Source organism: Anomaloglossus baeobatrachus, chromosome 1, assembly GCF_048569485.1.
Source record: "Anomaloglossus baeobatrachus isolate aAnoBae1 chromosome 1, aAnoBae1.hap1, whole genome shotgun sequence".
NCBI lineage: Eukaryota > Metazoa > Chordata > Amphibia > Anura > Aromobatidae > Anomaloglossus > Anomaloglossus baeobatrachus.
In genome coordinates this window covers 40,857,319-40,875,961 of record NC_134353.1, presented here as the reverse complement: position 1 = coordinate 40,875,961, position 18,643 = coordinate 40,857,319, and the positions used below count along the sequence as shown (strand labels likewise).

General features: G+C 48.1%; 1 protein-coding gene across 2 annotated transcripts in view; it reads right to left on the bottom strand.

Annotated features, from left to right (window-relative positions):
- Positions 1–2,237: 2,237 nt before the first annotated feature.
- LOC142304273 (uncharacterized) overlaps positions 2,238–18,643 on the bottom strand; it is a 54,763-nt gene continuing 38,357 nt past the window's right edge. The window contains exons 8-12 of one of the 2 annotated variants that reach the window (XM_075346499.1): positions 13,897–14,001; positions 13,711–13,815; positions 13,525–13,629; positions 8,536–8,640; positions 2,238–4,111 (exon numbers count right to left, since the gene is read on the bottom strand). In XM_075346499.1, coding sequence (XP_075202614.1) covers positions 3,413–4,111; positions 8,536–8,640; positions 13,525–13,629; positions 13,711–13,815; positions 13,897–14,001 — 1,119 coding nt within the window. In that variant the 3' untranslated portion in view covers positions 2,238–3,412. The remainder of the gene's footprint in view (positions 4,112–8,535; positions 8,641–13,524; positions 13,630–13,710; positions 13,816–13,896; positions 14,002–18,643) is intronic. The other variant, XM_075346507.1, reaches the window with a different exon arrangement.

The window sequence follows — 18,643 nt, the reverse complement described above, 5'->3', positions numbered from 1 at the left end:
CTTCCTGTAGAGAAATAAAGACATGCCGCCACTTCCTGTAGTGATGAAGACCCACATCCACATCCTGTAGAGATGAAGACCCACATCCACTTCCTGTAGAGATTAAGACCCGCATCCACTTCCTGTAGTGAGATATAGACCTGCCCCACTTCCTGTAGAGAAATAAAGACCTTCCGCCACTTTCTGTAGAGATGAAGACCCGCATCCACTTCCTGCAATGAGATAAAGATCTGAAACTCCCTTCCTATAGAAAGACAAAGAACCACCCCCTGTTACTGTAGAAAAACAAAGACCCACACTCACTTCCTCTATTAAAATAAAAATCTACTCATTTCCTGTAAAGAGAAAAAGCCGCCCCCAGTTCCTGTAAAGAGATAGCTACCCACCTCAACTTCTTGAACAGATAAAGGCCCATCTCTAATTACTACCTGCCCATTTTTCCTGTAGAGATAAATACCCACCATCCTCACTTCCTGTTACGAGATAATGTTTTGCCCAAACTTCCTATAGAGATAAAGACCCACCCCACTTATTCTTTTAGAGATAAAAAAACCACCCCTACTTCTTGTACAGGGACAAAGACCCAGACCCACTTTTATAGAGAGAAAAAGACCAGAGCCAACTTCCTGTTAAGACAGGAAAGCCCACACTCATGTCCTCTAGTGAAATAAAGACCTGCCTACATTTCCTGTAGAGAGATAAAGACCCGCCCGTATTTTCTGGGGAGAATCAAAGAACCACCCTCACTTCCTATAGAGAGATAAAGACACATCCTCACTTCCTGTAGGGAGATAACAACCCACTACACATCTTCTTGTACAGATAAAACCCAAGCTTACTTCTTGTAGAGAAATAAAGACCCTCCCCCACATCCTGTGAAGAGATGAAACCCACCCCCTCTTGTTGTACAGAGAAAAAGACCTGCTACACTTCCTGGAAGTGAAATGAAGACCCACCTCCACTTATGGTAAAGAGAAAGACCCACGTCCACTTCCTGTAGTGAGAAAAAGACCTGCACCCACTTCTTGTAGAGAGACATAGACCCATCGCCTGTTTCTGTTAAAAGACAAATACCCACCCTCACTTCCTATAGCGAGGCAAAGACACGCTCCCATATCCTATGGAAAAACCAAGCCCCCCCCTCACTTCCTATACAGAGACAAATACCCATTCCCACTTCCTGTAGAGACAGACACCCCCATTTCTTCTAGACAACGAGCCACTCTCACTTCCTGTAGAGAGACAAAAGACTTGCCCACACTCCCTGTAGAGAGATAAAGACTCACCCCACTTCCTGTAGAGAGACAAAGACCAACCCCACTTCCTGTAGAGACAAAGACCCACCCCACTTCCTGTAGAGCAACAAAGACCCACCCCACTTCCTGTAGAGAGACAAAGACCAACCCTACTTCCTGTAGAGAGACAAAGACCCAACCAACTTCCTGTAGAGAGACAAAGACCCACCCCACTTCCTGTAGAGAGATAAAGACTCACCCCACTTCCTGTAGAGAGACAAAGACCAACGCCACTTCCTGTAGAGACAAAGACCCACCCCACTTCCTGTAGAGAGACAAAGACCAACCCCACTTCCTGGAGAGAGACAAAGACCAACCCCACTTCCTGTAGAGACAACGACCCACCCCACTTCCTGTAGAGCAACAAAGACCCACCCCACTTCCTGTAGAGAGACAAAGACCAACCCCACTTCCTGTAGAGAGACAAAGACCGACCCCACTTCCTGTAGAGAGACAAAGACCCACCCCAACTTCCTATAGAGAGGCAAAGACCCACCCCCACTTCCTGTAGAGAGACAAGGACCCACCCCACATCCTGTAGAGAGACAAAGACCAATCCCACTTCCTGTAGAGAGACAAAGACCAACCCCACTTCCTGTAGACATCATACAAAGACCCTCCCCTACTTCCTATACAGAGGCAAAGACTTGCCCTCAAATCCTGTAGAGATAAAGACCCGCCCCCACTTCCTGTAATCCGTCTTCATGTCTCTTCTGCTAGAGACAGATTACTTATAACACTCAGTGGACTGCAACTTGAGCAGAAGGTAGACACCTAGTGGTCAGCATTTCTAGATGATTTTGATTTTTCACACTGAAAACATTATTTTGAGTAAATAAAGTACTCTTATTAGTCATTGCTGGGTCACCAGAGGGGAAAAGTGTAATCAAACTACAAAGGCATATTGATTTTGTTTTATTTAAAAATTATACAAAATCACAAAAATAAAAGTTTTAGAACATGGCTACATATTAAAGATTGAAAACTATCTAAAGAAGTAATATATCTAAAGTGCATGGCTAGGTGTGCTGCTGATTCTTAGATTTGCAAACCTAGGTGTGCTGCAGAGTCGTAGATTAGCAAGGCTAGGTGTGCTGCAGAGTCGTAGATTAGCAAGGCTAGGTGTGCTGCAGAAGTCGTAGATTAGCAATGCTAGGTGTGCTGCAGAGTTGTAGATTAGCCAGGCTTGGTGTGCTGCAGAGTCGTAGATTAGCGAGGCTAGGTGTGCTGCAGAGTCGTAGATTAGCGAGGCTAGGTGTGCTGCAGAGTCGTAGATTAGCGAGGCTAGGTGTGCTGCAGAGTCGTAGATTAGCGAAGCTAGGTGTGCTGCAGAGTCGTAGATTAGCGAGGCTAGGTGTGCTGCAGAGTCGTAGATTAGCGAGGCTAGGTGTGCTGCAGAGTCGTAGATTAGCGAGGCTAGGTGTGCTGCAGAGTCGTAGATTAGCGAGGCTAGGTGTGCTGCAGAGTCGTAGATTAGCGAGGCTAGGTGTGCTGCAGAGTCGTAGATTAGCAAGGCTAGGTGTGCTGCAGAGTCGTAGATTTGCGAAGCTAGGTGTGCTGCAGAGTCGTAGATTAGCGAGGCTAGGTGTGCTGCAGAGTCGTAGATTATCAAGGCTAGGTGTGCTGCAGAGTCATAGATTAGCAAGGCTAGGTATGCTGCAGAGTCGTAGATTAGCTTTTCTTGATCTGGGAAAATATTTAGTACATCTCTCTCGTCCGGTATTAAATACCCTGGCACAAGCAGCGTGGCTTGTTGGCAACCATCTTGACAAGTAGCACATGGTGTATAGTCTCCTCTTTAGTGCGGTGAGAAGCCTTTTGCGTATATCAGATATTAAGAATCTTTTCAGCAAATAAGTGCAGGTTGGGGAAGGATCAGGCATTTTGGATTTTAGCTGTTCTGGCTAAGGAGCCTTTTCTGGTTGGATTTTAGCAAACATATTCTTTTGAAATCACAGCAGAAAATCTAAAAACTTGCTTCTACCATTATAGTGGCTTTATCCCCTTTGATTCTAGAGCTGAGCATCTCCAGGAACATTTCCAGACATACATAAGTGCAAACGATGTTAGCAGTTCTTTGGTTCTTTAGGTTTAGTGGCTCTTTACGTGTAACAAATCTAGTTATGTCGACTTTTCCATAGAAGGTATACAGAAAGGCAAAGAGAGAGAACGGTGACGGTAATAAGGGCCGATCTTTCATAATCCATTCCTCGACTACAAGTTTCCTCTGTGATCCAATCATCCGTCTTGTTGGGATTTGGACTTTTTCTTCGTCGGTTCCTCAAGCCGTCGTCGTTGCTGTCCATGAGCTCTGCATCAGGACCCTCGTTGAATTCAAGCCTATAGTGACTCACACCTCTACTTCCAAAGCTATTCTCTTCCGGCTGCTTCGATGAAGATTGATCGAGTTGCTCGTTACCCCCAGGGCTGAACCTATAGGGTTTACTAGTGTTTGACCTGTCAAACGTGAAGTCGTTCTCCTCCGGACTTTTGGTTGCTACTGGCATAGGTCGGTTATTCGGAGCGCTCCCAGCAGGAACGTTCCTCGGGGTGGCAGACGTAGGAGAAGACCGATGGCGAACGTTCCTTGGGGTGGCGGACGTAGTAGAAGACCGATGGCTACTATTACACGATTCATTTCCCTCCGTACAGTCACTTATTTGTAATTTATAACCGGACGTTGCCGATAACGCTCCATCTTCATCTGTGTCATCTCCAAACCCTCGTGTAGAGTCTAGTACTCCAGGTTTGCTAAAATACACTTCTTCATCATCATCATTGTTTAGAAGTGGTCTACAAGATGAACTGGGACGAACCTAGAAAAAAAAAAACCACAAAACAATTCAAACCATTAAAAACAAAAAAGACAAAATGGAATTAAACATCTATCACCATTTGTAAATAAAGGAAAACGTCACTATGGAAGGACACAACAAAATCCGACACTTGGGGAAATTAAAAAGAAATAAAGAAAAAACAAAGAACATAAGAATGAGGCAAGTCCTTCAACTTATTCATTTAAAAACACGGTGTGTGGTCCCCCCCCCCCCCCAAATTTTGCTACCCAGCCATGATAAAGCACAACAGCTGGGCTCTGGTATTCTCAGGCTGGGAAGACCCATGCTTATTGGATCACCTCCCAGCCTAAAAATAGCAACCTGCAGCTGCCCGGAATTGTCGTATCCATTAGACGCAACAGTCCCAGAACTTTACCCAGCTCTTCCGATTGCCCTGGTGTGGTGGCAATCGGGGTAATATATGGGGTTAATAACAGCCCACAGCTGCCGTGACGGGATCCTTCTCCCATATCACACAATCAACAGAGCGAAAAATGTATGAACAATCCAAAGAGAAAGGAAATCAAATGGTCCATACCATAATTCACAAAACAGAAGGTAAAATTGTCCAGTAAAATGTCCCGGGGATCAGTCACAATTCTCCAGCAGTCCTTCTCCAGGCAAATAGGGTTTTCTTCACAGTCTCTCTGGCATGCTGGCCACAACCTTAGCTTTTTCCTCCCAGAAGATCAATCTTCTTCCTTCTCTCCTCAAGTTCTCAAACAGACTGCCTCACCCCCCCAGGTAAGCAATGAGGTTTGGTGGATTCCGAGCCCCCCTCCACCCAGACCTAAGGACGAACACTGCAGGGATGATTAGCCAGCAGACATTACAATGTACACTCAAGGAATACAAATAATGGACTGTGAACCAAGCCTAAAATACGACCCTACACAACATGATACACAGTACATCATATCCCACCATCACAACCTCTCCCTCCTTCTGAATAAATGAGTATGCCATGAGGTCTACACAGAACTCTGGCCATCTCACTTAAGTCCATGTTGATCAGCTGTGGATAGTCTATGGTTCTCCTTGCCGGGACAGTCCATCAGCATTCTGGTGTTGGCTTCCACGCTTGTATTGGATGGAGAAGCTGTAGATAGTCCCTTGTACAGCAGTAGGGTTGGAAGGGCAAGCTTCCCTTCATATCCTCCTTCACTCAAACTGTATTTTCTGCACCCACATATCGGCATTGTAGATCTCCCACATCATTTCCTTGGAGAATATCTGCAGGCAGGCTTCATCACCCCAACCACACATTGCTTGACCCCAAAGCCAAAGTCCATATCTACAGTCGCCTTGGGATATTCCTCCTTTGTTCTCCAGCCAATTCAATAACAATCCCTGGTCCATGATGTATCGCCTGTGGCCGAACCACCCGGGGATTAGCTATTGTGAGAAATGCCCCGGAGTCACAAAATTCAATGACTCTCTGTCCATCCAGCACAACCTCCTGTAAGTGCTTACTTTGATGGTAAGAGGAACTCGGGGCTGTGGCTCGCACCCCATAAACCCCTAGTGGCCGACCATGAGTGTCTGAATCATTCGGCAAGTCAACTTGAAGGAGTGAGTCTGCTTCCCCCATTGTGTTCAGCTGTAGAGAATGAACAGGTCAATTTGGTGTAAGGTCATTCCTCAACCGACCAGCAGGGCAAGTGTTTTGCAAATGCCCAGGCTGCCCACATCGATAACATCTCCTCTGCGTCGTACTCCTTCCAATGTGTATTCTGGAGAAGGCAGTAGGAGAACCTGGTGACAAAGGCCAGAGGCCATACACTCCAACAGGGGCATCTATGGTGCCGGGGTTAGTGGTACACTCCGGTGGAGGTGGTGGTAACTCTTCCTCAGGCGGGATGGATGCACAAAATGCACCGGACGAGATGCAGGTGCGTGGGGGTCCCTCCGAATCCTTGCAGGACAACTGGATTGCAGGTGCCAAGGTTGCCCGCACCCATAACATCTCCTCTCTGTGGTTCCCACAGGGTGTGGTGGGAGCTGTTGAGGCCCAGAATTGTGAGACGTGGATGTCATCAGCCTGCAGCTGGGTGGAGGGGCAGATATAACTGGAGAGGGCCGAGATGCAGGAGGATCAGGCTGTGGCTTATTGTCTAGAAGCCCCCTCCATTGTGGTCCGATAGTAAGGGCCTCATCAGCCAGGGCTGCAGCTCCATCCAAGGTGCGTGGCGTGCGCTCTCTGACCCACTCCCGTATTTCTGAGGGACACTTGTAAAGAAATTGTTCTATAAGAAATGCCTGTATAATGTCTTCCACAGTGAAGGCGTCTTCCGCTTCCAGCCATCTCCGACATGCCTGGGACATCTTATGGGCATACATCCTAAACGATCCCCCCGTGGTGCATGGGAGGTCTCGGAACTGTGCCCTATGTGTGTCTGGGGTGATAGCATGGTATTCCAGGATAGTCCGTTTTACAATGTTGTAATCCCGGTTCTGTTGTGAGTCAATGGTGCGATAAGCCTCAGCCAGGCTTCCGTACAGGAGTCCCACTAACAAACGCATCCAGCCAGAGTGGGGAACCTCCATCACCGCACACTGCTGCTCAAAGTCCTTGAAGAACCCTTCCACATCTCCGGAAGCCTCATCAAATGGCTTGAAGTCCGCCCGGGTGATCCGTACAGGCTCCTGGATCGCTGGGCTTACACTCCAACTCACATTACCCCCTCTGTCGGACTCCATTGCTTCTTGTCTCCTCTGGGCTCGACGAGCAGCCTCCTCCTTATAGTCCTGAGATACATCTGGGCCCAGAACCGCCATCTCTTCTTCAAACTACACCAACCACTGGCTTTTTGGGGCAGGGATCTCCATCCTCAGCGTTTGTCCATTAGACATCTGGGAGGAGTGGGTCTGGCTCGCACCCACCAGTAGATCAATAAAGTCTTCTTTACTCAGTCCCTAGAAGCTCAGGCCCAGATCTCTGGCTCTCTCCTGTAGACTGGATGCGGTCCAGATTCTGTACTCACTCTGTGGGTTGATCTCCATTGGGCTGCGGTCTGTTACAATCCCACCAGTTGTGACGGGGTCCTTCTCCCATATCACACAATCAACAGAGCGAGAGATGGATGAACAATCCAAAGAGCATTTATTCCAAGGAAATCAAATGGTCCATAACATAATCCAGAAAACAAAGGGTGAAATTGTCCAATAATGGCATAAATGTCCCGGGGATCATTCACAATCCTCCAGCAGTCCTTTTCCAGGTAAATGTTTTTTTCACAGTCTCTCTGTCATGCTGGCCACAACCTCAGCTTTTCCATCCCAGAGAATCAATCTTCTTCCTTCTCTCTTGAAGTTATCAAACAGACTGCCTCATCCCCCCTGGTAAGCAAAGAGGTTAGGTGGATTCCAGGTCCCCCCTCCCCACAGACCTAGGGACAAACACTACAGGGGGTGATTACCTACATACCATACAATGTACACACAAGCAATACAAATAATGGACAGTGAACCAAACCTAAAATACAACCCTATACAACATCATACACAGTACACCATATCCCACCATCACAGCTGCCACTAAGCTCTAGGGTCTATGAGACCCACCCATTACTAATCGGTAAGTGAAAGTAAATAAACACAAAGAAAAAAATCATTTATTTGAAATAAAATACAAAAAAAACACATTCTCTTTCACCAATTTATTAACCCCCAAAACACCCCTGCAGGTCCGACGTAATCCACACGAGGTCCCAAGAAAATTCCAGCTCTGCTACATATCTGAAATCACAGTGCACAATCATGGTACATGACCGAACGCTGAGAGGTTCAGGCAGAGAATGAATGAGCGGTGACGTCACTCAGGTTATTTGAAATCACAGCGGGAGGTTCCCATGGTCCTCCACCTGTGACCATAGGTAACCTGACCTCAGGTGACCTCAGTAAACTCAGGTTCACAGACTTGCATCTCCTATCAGAAAAATAAAAAAATTATTTTGGCAAGAGATGCAGATTTGGTGCTGAAATTTTTACACCATATTCCTGCACCATATCTACGCCTCCTGGCACAAAAAAACAAACAAAATAAATAATCGCATCACTACCGTATCATACTGCCTGCGGTTTTGATGTGTTTTTTTTTTTTTTTTTTTTGCCAGGAGGCGTAGATTGGGTACATAAATATGGTATAACAATTTCATCACCAAATTTGCATCTCTTGGTCCAAAAATGCAAAAAAAAAAACCCAAAAAAGTTTTTTTCTACTAAGAGGTGCACATTTGGTGCTGAAATGTCTGTATCAGATCTCAACACCAAATTTGCACCTCCTGACAGAAAAAAAACCATATTTTGCATCTATTACTATTATAATTAGATGTAGTTATATTATTATATTGTATTGACAAAAATAAAATAATAAAGTTCACATGTGCAGAAGACAAACTCACCGGCTGACGTGCGGACGGTGCATCGTGCCGTTCTCTGGAAGCCACCTCCTCCCTGACCGAGCGAGCGGGTGCAGGGGACAATGGCCGCTCTGGACGCTTTGCTGCCTGTGTGAAGGAAATATCACAATGTAACTCTCCAATAACATATAATATATGTCTGCAGATTCCTGTTTTCAAGGTATTGATGCCTGAAAGAAGATAGCCTCTCCCTAGACTGAAACAGCTGATAACAGAGAGCAATAAATTGCATTTAACTGCACAGCAAAAGCAGGCCGTAATAATGACACATACAGTCATAGACGAAAGTGTTTGCACCCTTGAAAGTTTTCTAGGAAATGACTGATTTCACATAAAATCCCCGATATGGTCCGGACAAAATTGCTGTCCCCCTCAGCTTAATATTTTGGTTGCACGCCCTTTACCCTTTGGAATAAATATCTGCAATCAAAGGCTTCCTATAACCGTCCACAAGCTTCTTCCTCCTCTCACCTGGAAATTTGGACTCTTCTTTATAAACGTCTCCAGGTCTCTCATATGTGAAGGCGTCTTCTCTTCTCTCCACAGGTGTCAATGGGATTTAGATCCAGACTCATTGCTGCCACTTCATAACTCTCCAGCGCTTTATTTCCATCTATTTCTGGGGGCTTCTTGAATTCTGTTTGGTGTCATTGTCCTGCTGGAAGACCCAGGACCTAGGATGCAAACTACACTAGGCACTACATTGCCAGCCAAAATCTTCATATTTCATGATTCCTTGCACACAATCAAGGTCCCAGTGCCACAGGCAGCAAAACAACCTCAAGACATCTCTAACCTCCACCATGTGTGACTGTAGGTGCTGTGTTCTTTTCTTTGTAGGACTCATCTGTTTTCGGTAAACAGTAGAATTATGCGCTTTACCAAAAAGCTCTATCTTGGTCTTATCTGTCCACCAGATGCTTTCCCAGAAGGATTTTGGTTACTCACGTACTTTTTGGCAAACTGCAGTCTAGCTTTTTATGTCTCAGTGTCAGCAGTGGGGTCCTCCTGGTTCTCCTCCATAGCATTTCATTTCATTCAGATGTGGACGGATAGCTCACGCTGACACTGATGATCCTTGAGTCTGCAGAACGGCTTGAATTTCTTTGGAACCTGATTGAAAAAGCTTGTCCACCATCCGGACTATCTTGCGTTGCGACCTTTCATCAATTTTTCTCTGCCATGAACGTCCAGGGAGAGTAACTACAGTGCCATGGGTTGTCAGCTTTGTGATCATGGTAAAAGGAACATCAAGATCTCTGGAGATGAACTTGTTACCTTTGTTTGTTGATATTTTACAACAATTTCGGTTCTCAAGTCCTCAGACAGTTCTCTTCTCCTCTTTCTGTTTTCCATGCTTAGTGTGGCACATACAGACACACAATGCAAACATTGAGCCAACTTCTCCCCTTTATATCTGGTTTTAGGTGTGATTTTCATATTGCCCACACCTGTTACTTACAACAGGAAAGTTTGAACGAGCATCGCATGTTTCAAATAAAGTTGTTTACTCACAATTTTGGAAAGATGCCAATAATTTTGTCCGGTCAATTCAATTTTTGAAGTTTTGTGTGAAATTATGTCCAATTTGCCTTTTTTCTTCTATATTTTTTGTGTTCTTCCAATACACACAAAAAAATAAACAGGTGTATGTATATAAAGGTATATAATTGCAATGTTTTTGGGCGGAGAAATACATTATTTCCTGGAGCAGTTACAAGGGTGCCAACACTTTTGGCCATGACTGTAGGTGTCAGTAAGTATAATGACAAAGAGGGATATGGTCCAAGTAGATATTCTCACATGTCCACATTCTCTACCTAAAGAACATAAGGATGTGTTCTCCCCTCCTTTTCACCCCATCGTAGCAGTGGTGGACTATTTATTAGAACGTTTGGCAGCATGGATGGAAAAAGTCATTAAACCCCTTGTTACAGTTACCCCTAGCCATATATATATGTGATACTGAACATCTTTTATGCCTTATGGATTCAGTAAATTGGACACCAGATTCTGGAATGTCCTATGTTTGTAAGTGCTCACCTGCCCTGTCTAATGTATATATGTCATGGAGGGAGGGGCTGTATTTGTAATTTGAGTTAAACCCTATCTGTCAATATATTAGGTGGTTGTCACAAAGGGCTAGTAAGACGTAGTACAGCGTATTCCCCACTAGGTGGCAGCAGAGTAGTGAAGGAGAGACAAAGTCACACTGTAACAGAAAGGCAGCTGAAGTACAGCAGAGTAACTTCAGCAGGCAGTTCACAGGCGAACCACCAGGGGGCAATAGAGTAGTCAAACAGTCAGGGTCTAGCCAGGAAAGTCAAGTCACTGCAAAGGAAGAATCAAAATCAAGTAAGAAAACAGAACAGAGTCAGAAGCCGGGAGATCAGGTATACAGAGGTGTAATGCTGCCACCAGGGGGAGCCAGAGGTCTGCAGCAGAAGACACTACACAGAGCAATGAGAACCAGGAAGTAAATCCACAGCGTTCTCATACACTACCTCACAGCACAGCTGAGAAGCAGAGCTGCGGGGCATACGAGGAATGGTCAGGCAGGCTGGGTCAAACACCGTACAGGCAGAAGCAGGACCGGAGGAACGAGCAGAAGCGGAGTCAAAGTCAGGCCAAGGTCAGTACCGGAGGAAGCAACCGAGTGGGGAAATAGGAGAGGGGACAGAGGACAGGAGGGACGACCAGGGGATGGAACACAGACAAGGGCACGGGGGCACAGGAACAGACAGATCAGGATATCACTCACAGGACCAGCAATCACAGGCAAAGCAGTGCTAAGCTTATAGCCGACGCTGGTTCACTAGAAGTGTCAGCTTTTAAGGCATCCAGGGTCCGGAAGTGAGGCCCGAGAGAAGGCTCCGCCCCCTAGCCATGTGGACGGGGAGGCGTACCATGACAAGAGGGATACACAAACAACAGACATGAGAGGGAACTCAGGGACTGGGACAGACAGGCAAATAGGGGAGAGTACAGGTCAGGGCACGACAACAAGGAGTCAGATAAACCAGGAAATCTCACCAGAGCCAGTCACAGACTGCAGAGCAAAACAATAACCAGCACAGGAATGCAGGTTCATAGACCAGATATAGTGTCTCCTGAAACCAGAATGAGGCTGATGGGAGTTAACCCCTGACATGACCATGCCGGGTCAGTGAAATTCTGGAGCGGAGATTACCGGTCCTGGATCATGCCAGTGGTATGGTCGGTATATAGACGATCTATTATTTATTATTCAACATCACTTTTTACTCTTCTTTTCTAAAAAAAATAATTACATGAATGTACATTTTATATCAGAAAGTAAGGGGACGTCCACCCCCTATGCCCCTATGCTGATATAGTCACGGTCATTAAGGAAACCTTTACCGATGCTGTATCAGGATGATGCATTTACTAAAATTCTGGAGGATGGGGTTTGTTACGTTGCCTAGAAATCTACATGCCTGTCTAACATACTCTCTCCTAGTTTATTTTCCAATGTGGATTTGGTTAAAAAGAATTGGATATGACTTAAAGGATGTTTTAGGTGAGTTACGCTACAGCATGGGCAGTATAAATATACAGTATATGCAAGACAAAAGATTTTACATCTTTTGTTACAACACCCATTAAAACATTTACCAGTTGCAATACTACACGTGTGGTTTACCTTGCTGCATGTAAATCTTGCAAAACTACAATATGTCAGATTTTACTGCTCGTAAAATGAAAGTTCACATTTCAAAACATGTTAATGGCGCCAAATGCTGCCATGGGTGTGACTTTCTATTGTTCCTGCTGTCAGTATTCAGTGTACTAGGTATCTCCTCTGCTGGGTTTTTATCCTTTTCCCTTTAGGACCCTGCAGACCTCATCTTCCCTTCAGCTGCTAGTCATCTATATTTCCCCTTTTGCTTAAATGCTCTCATTTTCCCTGGACTGGTGCTGGTGATATTATTCAGTTCATTAAAGCTCTGGATGCAAGCAGGTGGCTTGCACTCATCTGTGGTATTGTTGCTGAAACTTTGCTGAACTTTTAACAAAGTCATTTGTGGATAAGTAGTTCATGCATTTTCCCCCGTGTGTTCTCCTTTAGTGTTTAGTGGGCCCAGCATTAGGGATATCTAGGGTCAGGTATCCTGCCCGACGTATAAGTGCGCATCCTGTCTAGGCTGGTGAGGGACCCCAGGGACCAGCAGTAGCTTTGGTCAGGGGTCACCATCTCCCTCTTCTCTAGGTGCAGGGTTTCCCTTCCCTTTCGCCATTCACTTGGTACTGCCCAGTACCTAGTGTGACAAATGCTATCCAGATTTACAGAATAAAATTAGATTCTATCAGGGCTTTTGACATTTTCTGACTGTTTATAATGGTGATGTGTCTGATTTAGAGATATGTGGCATAGAAGGAGGACACCGGCTCGTGGGGAATATTAGATTTTGTATATGGGCAGGCACCATCGGATCTGAATGATAAAACTAATATACTTTACTATTATTGAGATTATCTATCTGATTACAGTATTAGGGCATTATGTTAATATAGTTATATTTATTATTATTTTGATAATATTGCTTCTTATTTACCTCTTTTTTTTGTATTACTTCTATCCCACCCTATTGATGTGTCACGCTGGTGACTAGAATGTGACTAGACAGGGACCCCTAAGCTGGCCCTTAGACTAGGTAGCATCCTGAGATGATCCTCACTCAGAGGTACACTTGATGGTAGTGAGGTCTGAGCCACCAGCGTGTCCCTATCTCCTGTCCATGGCCCTGATGTAACACCCTCCACACCCACCACTCAAGGGCCGGGCCGAGTAGGAAAAGTAGTCACATAGCCCTTCCGACAAACACCACAGATGTTTTCATAGTCTTTTTCCATTGCGGTTGCTGGATGTCTTTCTTTCTTCAGTGAGCATAGATGTATCTGCCAGTATACATCAGTATTGTTACCGACATGTGCAGAACATAAACTCACCGGCTGAGGTGCGGACCGTGTGTTGTGCTTTACTGTGGAAACCACCCCCTCCCTGACTGAGCTAGCGGGTGGAGGGGCTGCTGGCCGCTCTGGTCGGTTTGCCGTCTATTTGTAAAAAATAATTAACTGAATTTGTGTTAAAGATAAAAAAATACTGTAACCATCACCTGCAGAAGAGAAACTCACCGGCTGCGGTGCGGAACGTGCGTTGTGCTTTACTGTGGAAACCACCTCGTCCCTGACTGAGCTAGCGGGTGGAGGGGCTGCTGGCCGCTCTGGTCGGTTTGCCGCCTATTTATAAAAAATAATTAACTGAATTTGTGTTCAAGATAAAAAAATACTGTAACCATCACCTGCAGAAGACAAACTCACCGGCTGCGGTGCGGAACGTGCGTTGTGCTTTACTGTGGAAACCACCTCCTCCCTGACCGAGCGATCGGGTGGAGGGGCCGCTGGCCGCTCTGGTCGGTTTGCTACCTGTTTAAAAAGAATAATTAAAAACTTAGATACTTTCAACTCAGTAATTATTTTTTGAACTGCGCATTTATCAAGAAAAAATACCGCAACCATCATGTGCAGAAGACAAACTCACCGGCTGTGCGGAGTGTGCGGTTCTCTGGAACCATCTTTATGCAGATGACACACAGCTATACACCTCACCCCGCTGTACTACAGAGCACCAGTGACTGTCTGTCCGCAGTTTCCAACATTATGTCTGCTCTCTATCTGAAACTCAACCTTTCCAAAACTTCTTCTCCTGCCTCCGTCTCCTAACCTCCATATACCACACATCTCGCTCTCTGTGTGCGGCACCATGACAACGCCTAGGCCGCAGCCTCGCTGACTGTGGGTTATGCTTGTCACCGATCTCTCCTTCACCTCCTATATGCAATCTCTCACCTGAAGAACATCTCTAGAATCCAAACCTTTCTTACCATGGAAACTACAAAAACCCTCACCGTGGCCCTGATCCACTCCCGCCTTGACTACTGTAACTCTCTATAAATTGGTCTCCCCCTAACTAGAGACTCACCCTTACAGTCCAGGGTCTCCTATCTGGCTAACCGCTACTCGGATGCTTCCACGCTGTGCCAGTCATTGCACTGGCTGCCCATATATCACAGGATCCAATTCAAACTGCTTGTTCTCACCCACAAAGCTCTCCACAGTGCGGCCCCCCTACATCTCCACCCTCCTCTCTGTCTATCACCACAAAGTTCTCCACAGTGCGGCCCCCCTACATCTCCACCCTCCTCTCTGTCTATCACCACAAAGCTCTCCACAGTGCGGCCCCCCTACATCTCCACCCTCATCTCTGTCTATCACCACAAAGCTCTCCACAGTGCAGCACCCCCTACATCTCCACTCTCCTCTCTGTCTATCACCACAAAGCTCTCCACAGTGCGGCCCCCCCTACATCTCCACCCTCCTCTCTGTCTATCACCACAAAGCTCTCCACAGTGCGGCCCCCCTACATCTCCACCCTCCTCTCTATCACCACAAAGCTCTCCACAGTGTGGCCCCCCTACATCTCCACCCTCCTCTCTGTCTATCACCACAAAGCTCTCCACAGTGCGGCCCCCCTACATCTCCACCCTCCTCTCTATCACCACAAAGCTCTCCACAGTGCGGCACCTCCTACATCTCCACCCTCCTCTCTGCCTATCACCACAAAGCTCTCCACAGTGCAGCACCCCCTACATCTCCACTCTCCTCTCTGTCTATCACCACAAAGCTCTCCACAGTGCAGCATCCCCCTACATCTCCACCCTCCTCTCTGTCTATCACCACAAAGCTCTCCACAGTGCGGCCCCCCTACATCTCCACCCTCCTCTCTGTCTATCACCACAAAGCTCTCCACAGTGCAGCCCCCCCCACATCTCCATCCTCCTCTCTGTCTATCACCACAAAGCTCTCCACAGTGCGGCACCCCCCTACATCTCCACCCTCCTCTCTGTCTATCACCACAAAGCTCTCCACAGTGCGGCCCCCCCTACATCTCCACCCTCATCTCTATTACCACAAAGCTCTCCACAGTGCGGCACCCCCTACATCTCCACCCTCCTCTCTGTCTATCACCACAAAGCTCTCCACAGTGCAGCACCCCCCTACATCTCCACTTTCCTCTCTATCACCACAAAGCTCTCCACAGTGCGGCACCCCCTACATCTCCACCCTCCTCTCTGTCTATCACCACAAAGCTCTCCACAGTGCGGCACCCCCTACATCTCCACCCTCCTCTCTGTCTATCACCACAAAGCTCTCCACAGTGCGGCCCCCCCTACTTCTCCACCCTCCTCTCTGTCTATCACCACAAAGCTCTCCACAGTGCGGCCCCCCTACATCTCCACCCTCCTCTCTGTCTATCACCACAAATCTCTCCACAGTGCAGCACCCCCTACATCTCCACCCTCCTCTCTATCACCACAAAGCTCTCCACAGTGCGGCACCCCCCTACATCTCCACCCTCCTCTTTGTCTGTCACCACAAAGCTCTCCATAGTGCGGCACCCCCTACATCTCCACTCTCCTCTCTATCACCACAAAGCTCTCCACAGTGCGGCCCCCCTACATCTCCACCCTCCTCTCTGTCTATCACCACAAAGCTCTCCACAGTGCAGCACCCCCTACATCTCCACCCTCCTCTCTGTCTATCACCACAAAGCTCTCCACAGGGCGGCACCCCCCTACATCTCCACCCTCCTCTCTGTCTATCACCACAAAGCTCTCCACAGTGCAGCACCCCCTACATCTCCACTCTCCTCTCTGTCTATCACCACAAAGCTCTCCACAGTGCGGCCCCCCCTACATCTCCACCCTCATCTTTGTCTATCACCACAAAGCTCTCCACAGTGCGGCCCCCCCTACATCTCCACCCTCATCTCTGTCTATCACCACAAAGCTCTCCACAGTGCAGCACCCCCTACATCTCCACTCTCCTCTCTGTCTATCACCACAAAGCTCTCCACAGTGCGGCCCCCCCTACATCTCCACCCTCCTCTCTGTCTATCACCACAAAGCTCTCCACAGTGCGGCCCCCCCTACATCTCCACCCTCCTCTCTATCACCACAAAGCTCTCCACAGTGTGGCCCCCCTACATCTCCACCCTCCTCTCTGTCTATCACCACAAAGCTCTCCACAGTGCGGCCCCCCTACATCTCCACCCTCCTCTCTATCACCACAAAGCTCTCCACAGTGCGGCACCTCCTACATCTCCACCCTCCTCTTTGCCTATCACCACAAAGCTCTCCACAGTGCGGCCCCCCCTACATCTCCACCCTCATCTTTGTCTATCACCACAAAGCTCTCCACAGTGCAGCACCCCCTACATCTCCACCCTCCTCTCTATCACCACAAAGCTCTCCACAGTGCGGCACACCCCTACATCTCCACCCTCCTCTCTATCACCACAAAGCTCTCCACAGTGCGGCACCCCCTACATCTCCACCCTCCTCTCCATCACCACAAAGCTCTCCACAGTGCGGCCCCCCTACATCTCCACCCTCCTCTCTATCACCACAAAGCTCTCCACAGTGCGGCATCCCCCTACATCTCCACCCTCCTCTCTATCACCACAAAGCTCTCCACAGTGCGGCACCCCCCTACATCTCCACCCTCCTCTCTATCACCACAAAGCTCTCCACACTGCAGCACCCCCTACATCTCCACCCTCCTCTCTATCACCACAAAGCTCTCCACAGTGCAGCACCCCCTACATCTCCACCCTCCTCTCTATCACCACAAAGCTCTCCACAGTGCTGCACCCCCTACATCTCCACCCTCCTCTCTATCACCACAAAGCTCTCCACAGTGCTGCACCCCCTACATCTCCACCCTCCTCTCTATCACCGCAAAGCTCTCCACAGTGCGGCACCCCCTACATATCCACCCTCCTCTCTGTCTATCACCCCAAAGCTCTCCACAGTGCGGAACCCCCTACATCTCCACCCTCCTCTCTATCACCACAAAGCTCTCCACAGTGCGGCACCCCCCTACATCTCCACCCTCCTCTCTATCACCACAAAGCTCTCCACAGTGCGGCCCCCCTACATCTCCACCCTCATCTCTGTCTATCACCACAAAGCTCTCCACAGTGCAGCACCCCCTACATCTCCACTCTCCTCTCTGTCTATCACCACAAAGCTCTCCACAGTGCGGCCCCCCCTACATCTCCACCCTCCTCTCTGTCTATCACCACAAAGCTCTCCACAGTGCGGCCCCCCTACATCTCCACCCTCCTCTCTATCACCACAAAGCTCTCCACAGTGTGGCCCCCCTACATCTCCACCCTCCTCTCTGTCTATCACCACAAAGCTCTCCACAGTGCGGCCCCCCTACATCTCCACCCTCCTCTCTATCACCACAAAGCTCTCCACAGTGCAGCACCTCCTACATCTCCACCCTCCTCTCTGCCTATCACCACAAAGCTCTCCACAGTGCGGCCCCCCCTACATCTCCACCCTCATCTTTGTCTATCACCACAAAGCTCTCCACAGTGCGGCACCCCCCTACATCTCCACCCTCCTCTCTATCACCACAAAGCTCTCCACAGTGCGGCCCCCCCTACATCTCCACCCTCCTCTCTATCACCACAAAGCTCTCCACAGTGCAGCACCCCCTACATCTCCACCCTCCTCTCTATCACCACAAAGCTCTCCACAGTGTGGCCCCCCTACATCTCCACCCTCCTCTCTGTCTATCACCACAAAGCTCTCCACAGTGCAGCACCCCCATCTCCACCCTCCTCTCTATCACCACAAAGCTCTCCACAGTGCAGCACCCCCTACATCTCCACCCTCCTCTCTATCACCACAAAGCTCTCCACAGTGCTGCACCCCCTACATCTCCACCCTCCTCTCTATCACCACAAAGCTCTCCACAGTGTGGCCCCCCTACATCTCCACCCTCCTCTCTGTCTATCACCGCAAAGCTCTCCACAGTGCGGCACCCCCTACATATCCACCCTCCTCTCTGTCTATCACCCCAAAGCTCTCCACAGTGCGGAACCCCCTACATCTCCACCCTCCTCTCTGTCTATCACCACAAAGCTCTCCACAGTGCGGCCCCCCATACATCTCCACCCTCCTCTCTGTCTATCACCACAAAGCTCTCCACAGTG